Below are 17,412 nucleotides of genomic sequence, written 5' to 3'. Positions count from 1 at the left end.
GTCACGAACATATCATCCCCATTGATGGGGGAGAAGAGGCATTCGGACACCATGGAGAGGGAGCGGAACTGCACATGGGGCAGAGAGAGCCAAGCCCCTGAGTACAGGTATGGCTGGGCAGACCCTGGACAAAGCCACATGGGGAGCTGGAGCAGCGCTGCGTGACCATCTAGGCTCAATGGCAGCAGAGCTACAAGCAACACAGATCTTCCCCCTTCATAGCAAAGGGCCCTAAGCTCTATCCAGCCATTAGCCCCCTTCCCTAAATGGGTGCAGAGAGGGGTAGGGACTAGCCAACATCCCCCAGCAAGGTAGCAACAGGAACAGGCCCCTGAGGGATCCCATTTCCTGCTTGCCTCACTTCCTCCTGCCTCTCTCGCCACCCGCTGCTTAGTGCTGCCTGACCAGGAGCAGAGGCTCTGGAAGAGCCAAGCCAGGCCGAGCCAAGCCAAGCCATGGGCCAGAGGTTCTGTTGTAGCAGCCTCACCTGCTCCAGACCCTATGCTGCACTAAACAGTGCAATAGGACAGAGAGGGTGATTCCTCGCTGCTGCTACACACTGGTTTTAAAAGTAGTGAGAAAAGGTTAATTCATTTTAAAAGCCATTTTAGTTGGGGGGCTGAAGGTGATGGCTAGTGGTGTTCTGTTACATTCTTTGTTGGGCCTGTCCTGTAGTAGGTAATTTCTGGGTACTAAAACTAAAACTCTCCATTGCATTATCAAGGATCTACAACCTATCCTGAAGGACGACCCACCACTCGCACAGATCTTGGGAGACAGGCCAGTCATTGCTTACACAGTCCCCCAACCTGAAGCAAATACTCACCAGCAACCACACAACAAAAACACTAACCCAGGAACCTATCTTTGCAACAAAAGCCCGTTGCCAACTGTGTCAGTCTATTCAGGGGACACCATCATAGGGCCTAATCACATCAGCCACACTATCAGAGGCTCATTCATCTACACATCTACCAGTGTGATATATGCCATCATGTGCCAGCAATGCCCCTCTGCCATGTACATTGGCCAAACCAGACAGCCTCTACATAAAAGAATAAATGGACACAAATCAGACATCAAGAATTATATGATTCAAAAACCAGTCGGAGAACACTTCAATCTCTCTGGTCACTCAATTACAGACCTAACAGTTGCAATATTACAACAAAAAAACTTCAAAAACAGATACCAATGAGAGACGGCTGAATTGGAATTAATTTGCAAACTGGACACCATTAAAGTAGGCTTGAATAAAGACTGGGAGAGGATGTGTCATTACACAAAGTAAAACTATTTCTCCATGTTTATTTTTCCCCCCTAGTGTTCCTCACATGTTCTTGTCAACTGCTGGAAATGGCCCATCTTGATTATCACTACAGAAGGTTTTTTGTTTGTTTTTTTCTCTCCTGGCAATAGCTCACCTTACCTGATCACTCTCCTTACAGTGTGTATGGTAACACCCATTGTTTCAAGTTCTCTGTGTATATAAAATCTCCCCACTGTATTTTCCACTACATGCATCTGATGAAGTGAGCTGTAGCTCATGAAAGCTTATGCTCAAATAAATGTGTTAGTCTCTAAGGTTCCACAAGTCCTCCTGTTCTTTTAGCAGGCTTCAAAGTAATTCTCAAAGGGAGCGTTGGAAGCCCCATCCTTTCAGAGCACTGATGTGGAATGGACAGAACATTAGCTAACACAACAGGTTTACCCTGAATTGTTCCAGTTTTCTTTGCTGAGAGAGCAGGGCTGGAATAGCCGGGGGGTTGCAGGTCAGCACTGAGGGGCACTGGCAGAGCTGGGGGAGGGGTGAACCCCATCTGGAATCACAGGGGCAAGGATTGAGGGGCATCGGCAGAGCTGTGAGAGAAGAGCCAGGGGTAGGGAGATGCAGTGGCATGCTGCAAGTCAGGATTGAGGGGAAAAGTCTGCCCAGGCCTGCAGAATACGGCATCTTGGGCAGCGTTGCCACTCACTGGAACAGAGCTCTCTCGCTACATGCTGTGTGCGTCTGCACGCAGGTATCACTCACATTGTATTTCTGGAAGAAGCTGAGGTAGCGGATGACCCCAACCCAGACCAGGAGTGTGGAGGTGCCCAGAAGGATGCTGCAGACGTCGTAGCTGGCAAAGTTCTGCAGACAGAGACGCAGACACGTCAGGCGGCTCCGCCCCTCACAGCAAACGTGCCTCACCATTAACATGAGCTGAGGTGCTTAGTGTCCCGGACCACCCAGCACTCACTACCATTCTGCCAAGGGTTGTGATGGGTTCTCCATCACTGGCGATTTTTAATTCAAGATTGGATGTTTTTCTAAGAGCTCTGCTCTGGGGAAGTTCTCTGGCCTGTGCAGACCACATGATCCCAATGGTCCCTTCTGCCCTTGGAATCTATGAATCCATTACAGCCAGGGGAGCAGAACCCAGCTGACAGCTACCAGTATTCCTGGAGATTTCATCACATGACATAATCTTTAATTAAAGATTAATCTTTAATTCCTGGAGCTGAGGCAAAACAAAGTCCTCATTACTTGTGCTTTCCTTGCAGAAGTTGGGCTATTATTCCAATATTTGTTTACTGAAGGAAAGGAAGCCATTTATAATCTGCATCAAATCATGCCATTTAGACAGAAAAAGAAACTGTGATGCCAAAAGAAAAGGAGTACGTGTGGCACCTTAGAGACTAACAAATTTATTTGAGCATAAGCTTTTGTGAGCTACAGCTTATGCTCAAATAAATGTGTTAGTCTCTAAGGTGCCACACGTACTCCTTTTCTTTTTGCGAATACAGACTAACACGGCTGCTACTCTGAAACCTGTCATGATGCCAAAGCGCTTCTTCCCTGGGTCTGAATTTATTTCCTCGAGCAACGGAAATGACTCCTGCTTCCTGCTGGAATGCTGGGGCTGCTCTTTTTCTTTCATAGAATGGGTCAAGGTGGCTGGTGGGGTAGGAGTCTTTTGGCAACCCTAAATCCTGCCCCACTCCAGGGAGGGAGACTACAATCCTGAGCCCTCATGCGCAGCGCCACCCTCCCAGTGACAGCCCTATGCAGCCACGGCAGGTCCAGCGCACGCAGACCTGGCCAGGACAGACAGGCTGCTCTCCTCACAGCACCGCAGTTGCCACCTGCTCATTTAAAGTACAACCGCGCCTCTTTCAAATGGCGCTTGGCTTACTCCCTTCTGGGAGCTGTAGTTTATCTCCTCTGTCCAAGCAAGCTGGGGACAACAACTCCCAGAATGCTCAGCGGGCTAGGCCTATATGATTGAGAGAACTGAGCTGGAGCCTGAGGGCTGATAACAGCCCCTCCCTTTGGCTTAGCATGTGCTGCAGAGCCCTGCGCAGAAACAACATCTGTATCTGCCTCTGAGCCGCAAGCCGGAAAATGGTCCCCGGATATCCACATCCCCAGCTATAAAGCGGATATCCGCGGTTTTGCAGGGCTCTTCTTAAAGCTAGACAAAGTCAGAGAGGAGATAGACAGAGTAATTAACCATTGGAACAACTGACCAACGGTGGCAGTGGATTCTCCATCACTCGCCATTTTAAATTCAAGATGGGATGTTGTCTAAAACAGTGGTTCTCAACCAGGGGTACGTGCATAGGCACCAACTTCCCCTCTTTCCCTTGGATGCCCCACCCCTGCCCTGCCCCCATTCCAATTCCTTCTCCAAATCCCCACCTCCTCCCCTGAGCGTGTTGTGTTCCCGCTCCTCCCCCTCCTCCCACAGCCTGCTAATGCTGCCAAACAGCTCTTTGTCGGTGCCAGGTGGGAAGCGCTGGGAGGTAGGCAGAGCAGCAGGGATGTGGCAGGGACGCTCAGGGGAGGGTGCGAAGGAGGAGGAGGTGGCGGGGGGTGAGGGGAGCTCGGCTGCCAGTGGATGCAGAGCACCCACTAATATTTCCCTGTGGGTGCTCCAACCTCGGAACGCCCATGGAGTCGGCGCCTATGGGTATGTGTACCCCGGGGGTACACAGGTCTTCCCAGGGTACATCAACTCATCTAGATATTTGCCTAGTTCTACAACAGGCTACATAAGAAGCGCTAGCAAAGTCAGTACAAACTAAAATTTCATACTGACAATGACTTGCTTATAGTGCTCTGTATACGCTACACTGAAATGTAAGCACGGTATTTATATTCCAATTGATTTATTTCATAATTATATGGTAAAGATGAGAAAGAAAGCAATTTTTCAGTAATAGTGTGGCTGTGACACTTCTGTATTTTTATGTCTGATTTTGTATGCAAGTAGATTTGAAGTGAGGTGAAACCTGCGGTACGCAAGACAATTCAGACTCCTGAATGGGGTACAGCAGTCTGGAAAGGTTGAGAGTCACTGGTCTAAAAGATCTGCTCTAGGAATCCTTGGGGGCAGTTCTCTAACCTGTGTCAGGCAGGAGGTCAGACTTGATGATCACAGTGGTCCTTTCTGGTGTGGGAATCTGTGACCAGCTTCCAAGTCCCTTCTGCAACCTCCCTCCAGACTCCTGCTGGGGAGGGCTGTGCATGCCATACAGGGGTAGAGGGCTCATCCAGGGGGGGTGGGGGGGCTATGAGCTGGGATGCAGCAGCTCATGCTGGGAGGGGGAAGGGGGAATTGCCCGCTGCGGGGTCTGTGCAGAGGCTGTGTATGTTGTGCAGGGATGGAGGCTCATGGGGGGCGGGCAGGGCATCCGTGCATTGGGATGGGGCTGTGTGTGCTGGGGCACGGCGGGGATCATTCCACGGGGAAGTTGGCTCATTCTAGGGGCCCCTGTTCTGCCCTTGCAGCTGGAGCAGATGCTGGAGAACACAGCCGTGCATGCCCTGAAGCAGCTGATTCTGCTGCACCGGGAGGACGGCCCCAGCCCCTCCCGCACCGTTGAGTGGCTCAACATGCGCAGCTGGTGCTCAGGACACCTTCACATCAAGTGCCCACAACGTGTCTTCTCCCGCCGGAGCCCCAACAAGCTGGTACTGTCCCTCTCATCCCCAGGACCCTTTGGGCTGGTGCAGCATGGAGCCACATGGCGAAGCTGTCTGTGCTAAGGACGACAAGGCCCCATGGGGGTGGGCACAGAGCTGCTGTCTCAGAAAAGACCCCCCAGGCCAGTCTGGTGACTCTGGTGCCTCTGCTGCCTTCCATGGCATTAACCTGGGCAGAGCCTGATGCCAGCCTGGCATAGGTCTGTGATGGCATCAGACCTCTCTGGAGTGCGGGGTACAGAGCCAGGGGGTTCCCTGTTATAAGGGGGTGGGAGGGTGCTGTGTGTGTGGGAAGGAGTTGCTGTGGGGTGGGCTCTGGGGGTGCATTTGTGCTGTATGGGGGTTGCTAGCCTTTGGGGGGTGGCAGCCTGTCTGACTCTCGCTCCTGGCCCTACAGAGGGAGATGTATGCGAAGGTCTTCGAGAAGGACGCTGACCGGCACAGCGACTTCTCCCGCCTGGCACGGGTCCTGACCGGCAACAGCATTGCCCTGGTGCTGGGAGGAGGAGGGGCCAGGTAGGGGCTCAGACAGGGCCTGGCTGGGGCATTGAATTCCCATGGGACTCCTTTGCACCCAGGCGCAAACCAGCCCCCAAAGGGGGGCTGTAGGCATCCACAACCCCAGCTTTACAGTGGGCCGGGGGAACAAACCCGGGGATAGAACCCAGGAGTCCTAGTTCCCAGCCCCATGTCCCTACTGGTACACAAACACTGCCTCTCAATAAGAGCCGTGGGAGTGGGGCTGGGAGAGTGACCCTGCTGCCCACCACCCTGCCTGGAGCAGTGCATGCTGGGAGCACCATTGCAGACCATCTGGTCTATTGGAGGCATGGCAGCTGCGTGGCAGGTTGCAGAGTTTGGGGCTGTGTGATGGGCCCTGGGACAGGCTCCCTGCCTGTCATTGGTCTCTGACCCCGCTCTCCCCCCCAGGGGCTGCTCCCACATCGGGGTGATCAAGGCCATGGAAGAAGCCGGGATCCCTATTGACCTGATCGGGGGCACGTCCATTGGCTCCTTCATCGGGGCTCTCTATGCTGAAGAGCGCAGTGCTGTGCGCACCAAGCAGCGTGCCTGTGAATGGGCCAAGGTGAGGGGCAAGGCCTGCTGTGGGGTGGGACAGACACAGGGTGGGTGTGCTGTGGGGCAGGGCCAGACTTGGGAGGGTGGGAGCTGGAGAACTTCCCAAACCAGCCCCTCCCAGAGCTGCCATCCCATGACCCAGCCTTCCCCACAGCCGCTGGCAGCCAGGCCCAGGGCTGCACTGGGAGCTGGGCGTCACGGCCAGCAAGTGCAATACAGAGGTCCCAGCATGTCCCCCTCCTTCCGTAGCAGTGCTGTCCTGGGGCAGCAACCCCTGCTGCTCTCCCAGGGGCTGGGTCACCTCTTGTAGGGAGCACTCAGCCTGAATTAACTGGGGCCAAACACCAGACCCAGGGGGCTTCCCCCAGCCATGGCTCTGCCCTGGGCAGCAGAAGCTGCTGGCTCCCCCTAATCACCTGGCCTCAGGGCCCAGAATCCCCAAGCAGCCAGACACCATTCCTGTCTTTCTGGGGGCAGCAAGGGCCAGCAGAACCCAGGCCCAAGAGCTGCTGACGCTGCTCCTGGTCAGAGCTGGTCCCTCCTTTCCCCCCCTGCCCATTCCCACACTCTGCTGCCCACTTGGTCACTGTCTGGCTCTTCCCCTTTTCCCTGCTTGTAACAATTCTGCTGCTCACTAACACCTGGTAACCCCCCCCCACCTCTGACTGTGTGGGGAAAACACAAGATGGGGCTATGGACAGACTAACCTTGCTGCACCCTGCCCCTCTCGTCTGGCCTGAGCAGCCCTCCTGTCATCTGACACCCCCATTGGGGCAGCTGGATGGCGTGTTAACAGCAGCAGCAGGGGCTGCTCTGGGTGAGTGGGGGGAGCTGTGGCAGCATTCTGTCCTTGCACTTGGGGGGTGAGGGTGGTTGGGAGCTCTGGAGGCAGGTGGAGGAGAGGGCCTGCTATGGGGTGGGTTTGTGGGCGTGTGGTGAGGCTGGGGCTGAGCCAGACAAGGGGCAGCGTTCTGTCCTTGCACTCAGGTGGTGGTGGTTGGAGGCTTTTTGGGGAGGCAGGTGGAGTGGGGGTGCGTGTGGCGGGGCTGGGGTGGACAAGGGGCAGCGTTCTGTCCTTGCACTTAGGTGGTGGTGGTTGAGGGCTCCCTGGAGAGGTAGATGGGGGGTGCTGCTGGTTCAAACTCAGTCTCTGCCCTTGATCCTCATCTTGTGCCTTGTCTGTCACAGGCGCCTCATCTCACCTGGGACATTGATCCATCCATGCCTGTCCACGGGGCACCCCGGCAGCTGTAACTGCCTGGCTCTCACTCTGCCTGCTTATCTGTCCTAACGCCAATTAACCCCCACTCACCCCTAACTCACTGAGTCCAGGGGAGAGGGAGATGGGGCAGGGCTGGCTCTGCTGTGTGTCTGTGTGTGCGTGAGTGCTCTCTTCCTGGGGAGATGCCAGGGGAAGGCCTTCTCCCTACCAGGACCCTGCTTGTCCTACCCAGGGGTTCTCAGCTGGCATCCAGAGGCATCAGCTGAAGCCCTTCCCCCAAAGCCCATGGAATGGGGCCTCTGCCTCCTGCAGTGATTGGGGACTCCCTGCACCACCATATCAGCGTGTGCCTCAATCTCCTCCTGGACCAGCAGTGCCCAGCCTGTGCTGCTGCCTCCAGCCCTGGACAGTCCTGTCCTGGCATCTGTGCCCTGGGCTTGCCCAACTCACCCTTTGTCTGATGTTCTGGCCATGCTCGCTGGGTTTCTCCAAGGTTACAGAAGAGTACTCGGCTGGGCTTATAGCTCTGAGCCCTGGCAGCCCATTGCCGGGGGAGCTCGGCCCAGCCCCACTGCCTTTGGCCCTGCCATTGCAGTAGGGGCACTCCTATCACCGATCCAGTCTGGTGCACCCTTCCAGCTCCCCACCAGGGTGCTTTGAGGGCACCTACCTGCTGGATCCCCAGGGTCTGAGCCCTCAGCTTAGGCTCTTTTAGGCATACTCTTGGGGTGCTCCCATCTATCTAGCCCCTTCTCCTGAGCGTACTGTGACTACATAGCCCCACGTCAGCCCCGAGCTCAATGTTGACCCCTCAGATTCCCCAGTAACTTAAATGCCCTCTCCCAAGCCCCTCTGAAAAGGTGTAGCATAGAGCATAGGCCCCCTGCACAGCCGTCTGACACGAGTGCTCTTTACCTAAGTATGAGAAACACCCTGAGGGTACAGATCCTATAGAAAACACCACCCTCCCGAGCACAGGGCCACTCACTTGTTCCTCTGTCCCAGGCAGTCCTTGGGGGCACCGGGGAGGCAGGGTCCCTTCTCCAAATCTGGCTCCCTCAGCAGCTTCCCTTTCATTGAGCTGTTGAAAAAGGGCCAAAGACCTTCAGAGGCTGACCAGGGAGTTGCCTGGCAGGGGCTGGAAGCAGCTTTACCACCTCTGGCAGGGGCTGGAAGCAGCTTTACCACCTCTGGTAAAGCTGCTTCCAGCCCCTGCCTGGCAACTCCCTGGTCAGCCTCCGCGGGTGATCAGAATCCTCCCTCATGGTGATGCCAAGCAAACCATTTCCTGGGGGACAGGGGGTGGGGGAGTCAGTGTCTTGGCTGGGTGTTTATAGCCCAGTGAAGGCCCAACCCAGTTAACGACCCTCTGTGGTCAGCCCTGCACCATTGCCCTGCTGGAATGTCAGCCCAACAGGCAGTGAAGAGCTCTGTCTAAGGTGGAGGCTGCAGGCTGAGGCAAAGTCGTGCAAAGAGCTCCTGACAGCCAACTGAATTCATAGCCTGCACAGCCTCATTCCCCAGCTGGCCTGACCCCAGGGGTCCTGCAGCCCCTTGAGTGCTGGTCCCAACATGCCCATGTGCCTGTTGCCGGGCAGCCTTCTGCCGGCGAGCACACAGCAGCATCTTGTTGGGCCAGGGCCTGGCATTGCCCCATTGCGGGTAGAGCCAGCAGGGCGTTGGGGTAGGTAGAATAGCCCAGCCCAGTTGTCAATGTGGCCACCACTAGCTGGAGTGGGCTGAGGGCGACAGGAGTTCAGGGAATGGGTCCCTCCTCTGGTGGAGGGAAGTCGGGAGGCGGATTTCTGGGTATGTCACAAGGGTCTGTCCCTCTATTAGGCTGGGGGTGGCAGGGGACACCTGTTCCCATACCCAGCCTGACTCCTAGCACAGACTGCCCTGTGTCTGAGCCGGTGTGCCCTCTCCCTGCCAGGCTGGGGAGACCTCCCAGTACCCCTGCTCCAAAGCGGGCATCTGGATTTCTGAAGCTTCTGTCATGTCGTTTCCTGTCTTCTCTCCGTCTGTGCTGTCCCCATGCCCTGTGACTGTCTCCTCTCCCTCCAGCAGGCAGTGTGTGGCGCTCCGTCAGAGCCAGTGCATCTTACCCCCCCTACCTGCCTCCTCTCTGCGACCCCAAGGACAGCCACCTGCTTGTGGACGGCTGCTATGTTAACAATGTCCCAGGTCAGCATCATGCGCTCCTCGGGCCCTGGGCCATGGGGATGACCTGCGTGGCTTGGAAGGGAGGGCCAGGCTGGGCCAGGGTGGCAACTGGCTGCAACCCCTGCCCATCATACTCTGCCACGGCCGCCCCAAGTTGGGCTGCAGCCACTGCCTCCTTCCATGCCATAGCTTGTCCTTCCCTGGCAAGGGCTGGTTCTGACAGGCCTGAGGGCACAGGCTGGATCCCAGCACCCCGGCCAGACGTGTGCTGCTCAAGCTGAGAAATCTGCACCTCGTGGGGGGTGGCGCTGGGAGCCTCAGCCACCAGACCAGGTGCTCGGTCTCTCCTGAGGCCTTTGGGTGTCAATCCAAGGCACCACCTGTTCCAGAGCAAGGGGCAAGGACGGGCCCCAACCCCCTGCTGAGCTCTAGGCAGTTGGCTAGTCTCTCGCTGGCTCCAAGGGCCATGCCTATCGCCACGCTGTGCAGATTCCCCAGCCTGGGTGCCAGGGCGCCCTCCCTTCCCCGGGGCTCCGGGCCTGCAAGAGGCCGTCTCCTGACTGCGTCTGTTCCTGCCGGTTAGGCTCGCTGTGGCGGTATGTGCGAGCGAGCATGACCCTTTCCGGGTATCTGCCGCCACTCTGTGACCCAAAGGATGGCAACTTACTGATGGACGGTGGCTACACTAACAGCCTGCCACTGATGGAGATGCTGCTCACAGACCGCGAAGCAGGCCACTGGGGGAGGCACCGCTGCTGCCAGAGTTTCCTGCCCCTGTTGCCTGGCTCTGCCCTGGCATGCATCTCCATCGCCACCCCCACTGGGGTCTCCGCAGCACTAGAGCCTCTTCATGGCTGAGCTGGGGCCCGGGCCTCTTGCCCTTCTGTGGGGGTGGAGGAATGTTATCGTTAAAACCAGCAACTCACCCAAAGTGAGGATCCTGCTCAGGGAGTGGGGCTTCCCTTTCACCACCCTGCGGGGCTGGTGCAGCACCTGGGCCCATGGCCAGCTGGGCAGGCTCATGTTATATGTGTGTGTAGGGGAGCAGCTCTTCCCCAATGGCTTCTTTGCGTTCTTGCTGTCTGCTGTCCCTGGCATCCCAAGTGGGGAATGGGTTTGGGGGGTCGGGGGTCCCTGCTTTGCCTCCCCCTTGGAGTCAGGCTGAGGGCTGGACATTATGGAACCGCAGTGCTGGGCCCTGGCCTGGGTGAGGGCTTCTTAAACTGGAGCGAAGGCCACGGAAGAACCCCAGGCTGCTCCCCAACTGGAACCGTGCCCAGCTCTTTACCCGTGGAGGTTTTGAGCTTTTCCCTCAGCCCCTGGCCCCACAAGCCCCCGAGCAGGGATGAGGGAGGCTTGTACCTGAGGCTCCAGAGCAAACAGCCTCAGGTCCCAAGGAACCAGGTTCCCTTTGCAGCTGCGTGGAGTCGCACTGAGCTCAGCCTCGTGCATCAGCACCTGCCGATCCATGCTGCAGCCACAGGGAGGGGCAGGGTCTGGCTGCTTGGAACTTAGCACCGGTCTTGTTGCTGATGCTCAGCAGAAGGAAACCAACCCTGGGCCGGGCGGGCTCCACGATTGGTGGTTCCCATCGCTACATGCAGGAGCTGGGCTGAGCGTGGGCCTGTCAGGCCCTGGAACGTCCCTGTTCCCCTTCAGCCCCAGTGAAGTGAGGCCTTGCCGGGGTCTCCTCCTACAGGGAGGGCCAGGTGGTTCTGTCTGTGGACTGAGAACGCCCCCAGCCTTCTTCACTGGGAGCAGCAGGAGCAAACAGCAGCAGGCACGTTCCTTGGTCCCGATTTCCCAGCTGCCTGTCCTGTCCCCTCAGAGCTCTGTCTCTGCTCCCCGTCACGGCCACCCCCACCACTACTACTGCCGCCAGCTGCTCGTGTTCAGGTCCTCACAGCTTCAACCAGTCCCCCCTCTGTCCTGGTGTCCCAGGGTGCCCATCGTGCTCAGGATGCCCCATGGTTGTACTAGGCCTCAGGCCTCCTCTTTGCAACGGCGAGCCCCACGACTCTGAGACTTCAGGCTCTAGCCCCCTCGCTTCTCGCTGGGGCTCCCCAGTGAGTCCAGCTGAGTATAGACCCCAGTGAGAGACTCTACCCCTTTGGCAACAATGCAGCCAGCAGGGATTGGCAGTGACACCGCACAGCCTGTTCAGATCACGCCCTCTTCATTAGTCACCTGGACTCCAGGACCGAGGGGCTCAAGTCTGTCTGAACTCAGAGTCTGTGTTAGCAGTAGCCTCTGCTCCAAACCGCCTGCATCCTCAATCTTCCGGCTGGGCAGCAGCCATCTTAACCCCCTCCACACACATACACCTGCTCTCTTTGTCTCCGCGGCTGTCCAGTGGGGCTCCCCTCAGCTCCCAGTCTGTGACAGTCACTGTCTGGTCAGGATGTCTCCGAGGCAACTTTGTCCATGTGGGGACAGTTCTTGATAGTTCATTCAAACCACCCCAGACTTGCTTCTCTAACATCCACAGGTCATCTCCCCGTCCCTGAGGAGTGATTAGCCCCTTCATACCCAGGGGGTGGCATTACACAATAGAGAAACTGAGTCACACACTTTCAAAAAAATATTACAGAAACTTACAGGGAAGCCTTCAGCCCACGCAGTTCAGCTTATGGTTGGCCTTTCCATGTGACCCACCCAGGGCCTTGGGCAATGGCTTCTGTTTAGTTACCTCACTACATAAAGAAGCTTAATTGCTCCTTCCATGGAGCCTAACAGAAGAGACTGCACCCATTGGCAGTCACAGACTTGGGTAAAGCCTTCTGCAGGTCTTTGGCAGACAGCCATTTACACACTGCTCCAGCAGCTGTGCTCTGCCCCTGGAGCTGCACTGGGCTGTCCCTGTCGCAGCTCGGAGTCCAGAGTTCAGTGTGGGACAGTCCTGCTGCAGCCTATCTGGCCGGGGTCCTTGCATGGGATGAGTTGCTGGTTCCTACTGTCCTCTGAATGTGCCATGGTGGGGGAGCTCCCAGGCAGAACAGAGCCAGCAGTGGGAGGCTGGGTGAGCTGGACCTGCACTTCCCCATCCCCCCTCTGACTGTCTGTGTGTGAAGATGTGGCCATGCTGGACCCTGCACTGGGAAGGTCCACGCCTGGCCAGTTGCGCAGTGCTAGTGGGAAGGGGTCCCTGGACTCCCTGGTGCTGCGGAGCCACCCCCACCTACCCCGCCCGCTCTCATGCTGTTCATGCCTCCCACGCAAATGGGGATGAGGGGAGAAAAGTGGTTGCTGCAAACCTGGCTTTGCTCCCCACCTCCTTCTTGTGGCTGGGGTTCTGCCCTGCTCCCCAGCTGTGTTTTGGGGGTTGGGGCGGGGAGCTGCCCTAATGGCAACAGGCAGGAGCATGGGGAGCCGGCAATGTCACTCCCTGCCGGGCCACCACCCCTGACGCGCTCTCTCTGACACAAGCGGACATTGCCCGGAACATGGGTGCCAAAACAGTGGTCGCCATTGTCGTGGGCAGCCAGGACGAGACTGACCTCTGCAACTACGGCGACAGCCTCTCAGGCTGGTGGCTGCTGTGGAAACGCTTCAATCCCTGGACCCAGAAGGTTAAGGTGAGCCCTGCCCTGCCCTGGGGGCTTCCGTGCACGAGAGCCCCCTCCAAGGGGACCCTGCCCATCTCTCCTGCTGGCCACACTCATCCCATGCTGCAGGCTGGGGGGGGCATGTGAGGGGAGGCAGGTGGGCGCCACCCACCCAGGGCTGGGGCTTTTCACCATCCCTCTGCCCTCTACCCCAAGGGCAGCAACATCCCTCGGTGCTGGCAGGGTCCCTTCCCCACAGCCCCTGCCTCTCAGGGCTGCTCCTGCCTGAGCATGCGGGCCTGCCTTGGCAGCCAGGTGGCTTCCCTCAGGCTGGCTGGGCACAGTCACTCCTGATGCCCCAGTAGCAGTTGCTGGGATCCAGCTCCAGCCACTCAGCTGCACTGAGCCAGCTGGAGGGGAGTCAGACCTGCAGAAAGTAGGAGAGACTGTCCCTTTCAGCCTCCTGCCCCAGGATGCTGTCCCGGGTGGGGCTGATCCAGCCCCTTGCAGGACACTCCTGTTTTTCCCCACGCACATACAGGTGCCCGACATGGCGGAGATCCAGTCGCGCCTGGCCTATGTGTCGTGTGTGCGCCAGCTGGAGGTAGTAAAGTCGAGCTCCTACTGCGAATACATTCGCCCACCCATCGACCGCTTCAAAACCATGGACTTTGGCAAGTTCGACGAGATCTACGTGAGTCCAGATGGCCTGGGCCGCAGGGGAGGGGAATGTGGGAGGCCCTGACTAGCCGAGGTGTCTGTGCTCAGCTGGGGCGGGGAGGTGGGAGGCCCTACTCTGGCCCCTGGGCTGCACTGGCCTGGGGGTGAGAGGCCCCGATCTGGGGGGAGAAAGGTCTGTGCTCGGGCAGGGGTGGGGCGGGTGGGAGGCCCCAATCTGGGGGGCCAGCAGAGGATCTGTGCTTGGCCGGGGGTGGGGCAGGTGGGAGGCCCTGATCGGGGGGGGGGGTCTGTGCTCAGCAGGATGTGGGAGGCTGGGGGCTGCACTTGGCTGGGGAGGGTGGGAGGCCCCGTTCTGGGCCATGAGCTGCCCAGGTAGGGGAAGGAGAGGCCCTGCTTGCGGGGATGGGTTGGAAATCTGATCCCCACCCTTGTGCGGAGCAGCCCCCCAGCTGCATCAGAACACCCAGGGCAAATCCATGTGTTGCTCTGCAGCGGGCGCAGCCTGGCCTGGCCAGTCCTCCCCGCAGCTGGCTGGGAGGAGTGGGTCCCGCATCCTGCCCATCCATCTCATGCAGGACGTGGGCTACCAGCACGGCAAGGTGGTGTTTAGCGGCTGGAGCCGTGGCAACATCATTGAGAAGATGGTGAAGGACCGGCGCTCGGCCGACTTCTACGAGAGCAAGCGCATGGATGTGAGTGAGGGGGCAGCAGTGGGGCATGGGCCAGCAGGGGATGGGTAGCTACAGTGGTGCCTTGTCATACTCCAGCCACTTAGCTCCCTTTTGTGCCAAGCTGATGTTCCTGGCTGTGGCAGCCCTGTGGCGCAGCACCAGTGCCTGAGGCAGGGGGAACAGCCAGGTCAGCCCTGGCGCCCCAAGGGGTAGGGCTGGGGTTCTCCAAGAGGAGTGGGGGGGCTTGGCAAGGAAGTTCCCTCCTCCATCAGTGCAGATCCCAGTTCCAGCAGGAGCCGCCGTGAAGCTCTGGTCCCTTTGTCCTTAGGCTGAGCAGGAACCCCCAGCCCCTTGGCGAAGTGGAGGATCTGCTCGGGGCTGGACTAGGAGCCACCTCCATGGGGTGAGAGCCTGACCCAAGAATTGACTTGCCCTTTGCCACAATGCCCCCCACTCCTTGTCCTCACCCACTGGAGCCCTCCTGAACCACCCGCTCTCTAGCTCAGTCCACATAGCACTTCCTCCCTGTGTCCCAGCCCCCCAGGGCTACCTGATGGGGGCATCTCTAGCCTGGCTCTCACCTTTCAGGTGCTGACTTGCCCCAGCGCGGGGTTCACTGATCTGGCTGAGATTGTGTCTCGCATCGAGCCGGCCAAGAGCTACCTGTCCGATGGCTACGCTGATGGTGAGTGGGGGCAGGGGGTGTGACGCAGGGCTCTCTGCCCATGTCACTCCAGTAGGATTTTGGGGGCCCAGCAAGGCTGTAGGACGGGGGCTAGGGCTGGGATAGAAGGGGGGACGGTGGGTCGGGATTGAAGGGCAGCAGGGCCAGGCCAGGAGCAGCTGCCAGCTCCATGCGTGCTCCTATCCCAGGTGAGGAATCTGACTACCTGACGGAGTACGAGGAGGAAGGGCTGGATCCCGCACAGGGAGAGGAAGAGTTGTTAGCGCCGACTGAGTGGACCCGCACTGAGGTATTTGAGATTGTAAGCTTTGGACTCTGCTCCCTGGGGCGGGAGTGTGCTGTGCCCAGCTGCTTCTCCTGGGGCCCTCTCTAGATGGGGGAGCTGGCCGAGGTGGGGCTCTGTCTGGGTCACTGTTCTGGCCGCTGTAGGGAGCGCTGGTCCCAGATGCTGTTGCCCATGCTCCAGGGAGCAAGGGTGGGCCTGGATTCCCCAGCCCCTGGGACCGTGCCCCCCTTCCCTGCACAAACACTGTGGGCTCCCCACGGGGTGCTCTCCACAGCCCCCCGCTCCTCTGGGGCAGAGGTTCCCATTCACACTCTCCATGCCAGCACCTGGGCTCCTTGCTCTCAGGCTGGCATCGTCCCACTCCGGAGCCCAGAGAGGCCAGATCCTGGGGGTGGGGCTAAGAGTTGTGTGAGAGGGGGTAGGAAATGGACCTTCCCCTCTTGAGTAGGGGGACAAGCCCCATCCACCGCAATATGGGGCTTGTCTGGACCAGACGTTGCCCTAGATGACCCTGGTGTGCTTGAGAGGAGGGGGGGCTCTTGGCCACGTGGCTTGTCCTTACCCAGCTCTCACTAAACAGGCCTGAATTATCCCTGCCTCGGCCTGGGAAGAAGCAGGGCGATTGCCCTGGGGGCAGCTCTCCTGGGACACGGGGGTCTCACTCCGGACTTGATGGAGGGACGGGGGGGGGGGGGTTCTCCGCTCGCTCTGACTGGACTCTAGTCTGAGTTCACACTCGTCCTGCTGGTCCTTCCTGGCCCTGAGCTCTCTGGCCTGGGGCAAGGGCCCATCATGACAGCAGCACTGCTGCCCCCTCCTGCCCTTGGTGGCTGACTGGGCCCCATTCTCCCCGAGGGCTGGGTCTGTGCCATCACGCGCTGTCTTCTCCTTCCAGGATGAGGAGAAGAGTCTGCGGCACCGCAACTTCCCGCCCCAGGAGTGAGCCCAGCCGCCTGCTCCCGGACTGGGACAGATGTGCCAGCCCTGGGCCTGCAGGCTCCCTGGAGACTGTAGCCTGCATGTAGCTGGGGCACTGGAGCCCATCCTGCGCTAGATCCCCCTGGCCTGCATCTGCTGCTGACGTCCTGAGGCCAGCCTGGTTCCACTCCGTTAATGGCCAGGGTTCTGCCGGGGTCAGCAGCCCTTCTACATCTTCCAGTCTGCAGTGGGACCTGGCCTGGACTCACCTCAGGGTGGAGTGGTGGCCACTAGGCCCAGCACTCTCCATCAGCCAGTACGTGACCCCCAGGCCAGCGCTGCTGCAGTTCCGGGGGGCCCTCAGCTAACCGCTGTATCAGTTGCAGGCCTATGCTGCTCGCTCAAAGGCCCTGCATTGCTCCAGGGACAGCAGAGCCCAGTCCAGCAGCCTCTGCTGGTAGGGGGTGAGGATGAGGGCAGGATGCTGGGGCAGGACTACCCCAGCCCCCTCCCCGCCACACACACAAGGGCCCATGGCCCTTCCATGCTGTTCCCTGCGCTTGCCCTCTGCCTGCCTCATGGAGGGCCATGGGGTGCAGCTGGCAGCCAGGGCCATGCACCCTTCCCCTATGGCCCTGTGCCTGCACGCTCCTTGCTGGGTGCTAGGGCTCAGCTCCTGGTCATGTGCTGCATGACCCACTCAGGTGAGGGGGGTTTGCAAGAGGAGATGCCTGAAGGGTGAGGCAGATGCCCCCAAGCCCTTCTAGGTCCAACCCCAGCTTCTGCCGGCTTCTCTTCCCCTGGATTGACACCTGGGGTCCTGAACACCCCAGTGAGTCCAGAACCTGGGAGTCCTATGTCAGCCCTCTCTTCCCCCCCCCCCCGACTGAGTGCTTTGGTGAAAACACTGCCTTTCCCTCCTCCCCTACATGCACTGTGTATAGGGGCAAAAAGAAAAGGAGTACTTGTGGCACCTTAGAGACTAACAAATTTATTAGAGCATAAGCTAATAAAAAAAATTTTTTTTCCACCAAATGCATCCAATGAAGTGAGCTGTAGCTCACGAAAGCTTATGCTCTAATAAATTTGTTAGTCTCTAAGGTGCCACAAGTACTCCTTTTCTTTTTGCGAATACAGACTAACACGGCTGCTACTATGAAACCTGTGTATAGGGGCAGTATCATTTCCC

The 17,412-nt window shown here is 58.4% G+C and overlaps 1 protein-coding gene across 1 annotated transcript; it reads left to right on the top strand.

The window, feature by feature from the left end:
* Positions 1–3,937: 3,937 nt before the first annotated feature.
* On the top strand, positions 3,938–17,166 carry LOC119846032 (patatin-like phospholipase domain-containing protein 6). The gene is made up of 11 exons (XM_043506729.1): positions 3,938–3,956; positions 4,755–4,960; positions 5,370–5,488; positions 5,903–6,059; positions 9,323–9,458; positions 12,864–13,012; positions 13,524–13,676; positions 14,239–14,355; positions 14,923–15,019; positions 15,208–15,320; positions 16,201–17,166. Exons 1-11 carry the CDS (start codon positions 3,938–3,940, stop codon positions 16,246–16,248), a joined length of 1,314 nt encoding a protein of 437 aa, XP_043362664.1. The 3' UTR covers positions 16,249–17,166.
* The last annotated feature ends 246 nt before the right edge of the window (positions 17,167–17,412 follow it).

This window comes from Dermochelys coriacea, chromosome 20, assembly GCF_009764565.3.
Source record: "Dermochelys coriacea isolate rDerCor1 chromosome 20, rDerCor1.pri.v4, whole genome shotgun sequence".
Classification (NCBI taxonomy): Eukaryota; Metazoa; Chordata; order Testudines; family Dermochelyidae; genus Dermochelys; species Dermochelys coriacea.
This window is presented reverse-complemented; position numbering and strand designations above follow the sequence as displayed.

Coding starts and splice junctions, on each gene's coding strand:
- LOC119846032 (XM_043506729.1), top strand. Junction 5,489..5,902: donor CTGGGAGGAGGAGGGGCCAG/GTAGGGGCTCAG, acceptor TCTCCCCCCCAG/GGGCTGCTCCCACATCGGGG. Junction 6,060..9,322: donor GTGCCTGTGAATGGGCCAAG/GTGAGGGGCAAG, acceptor GCCCTGTGACTG/TCTCCTCTCCCTCCAGCAGG.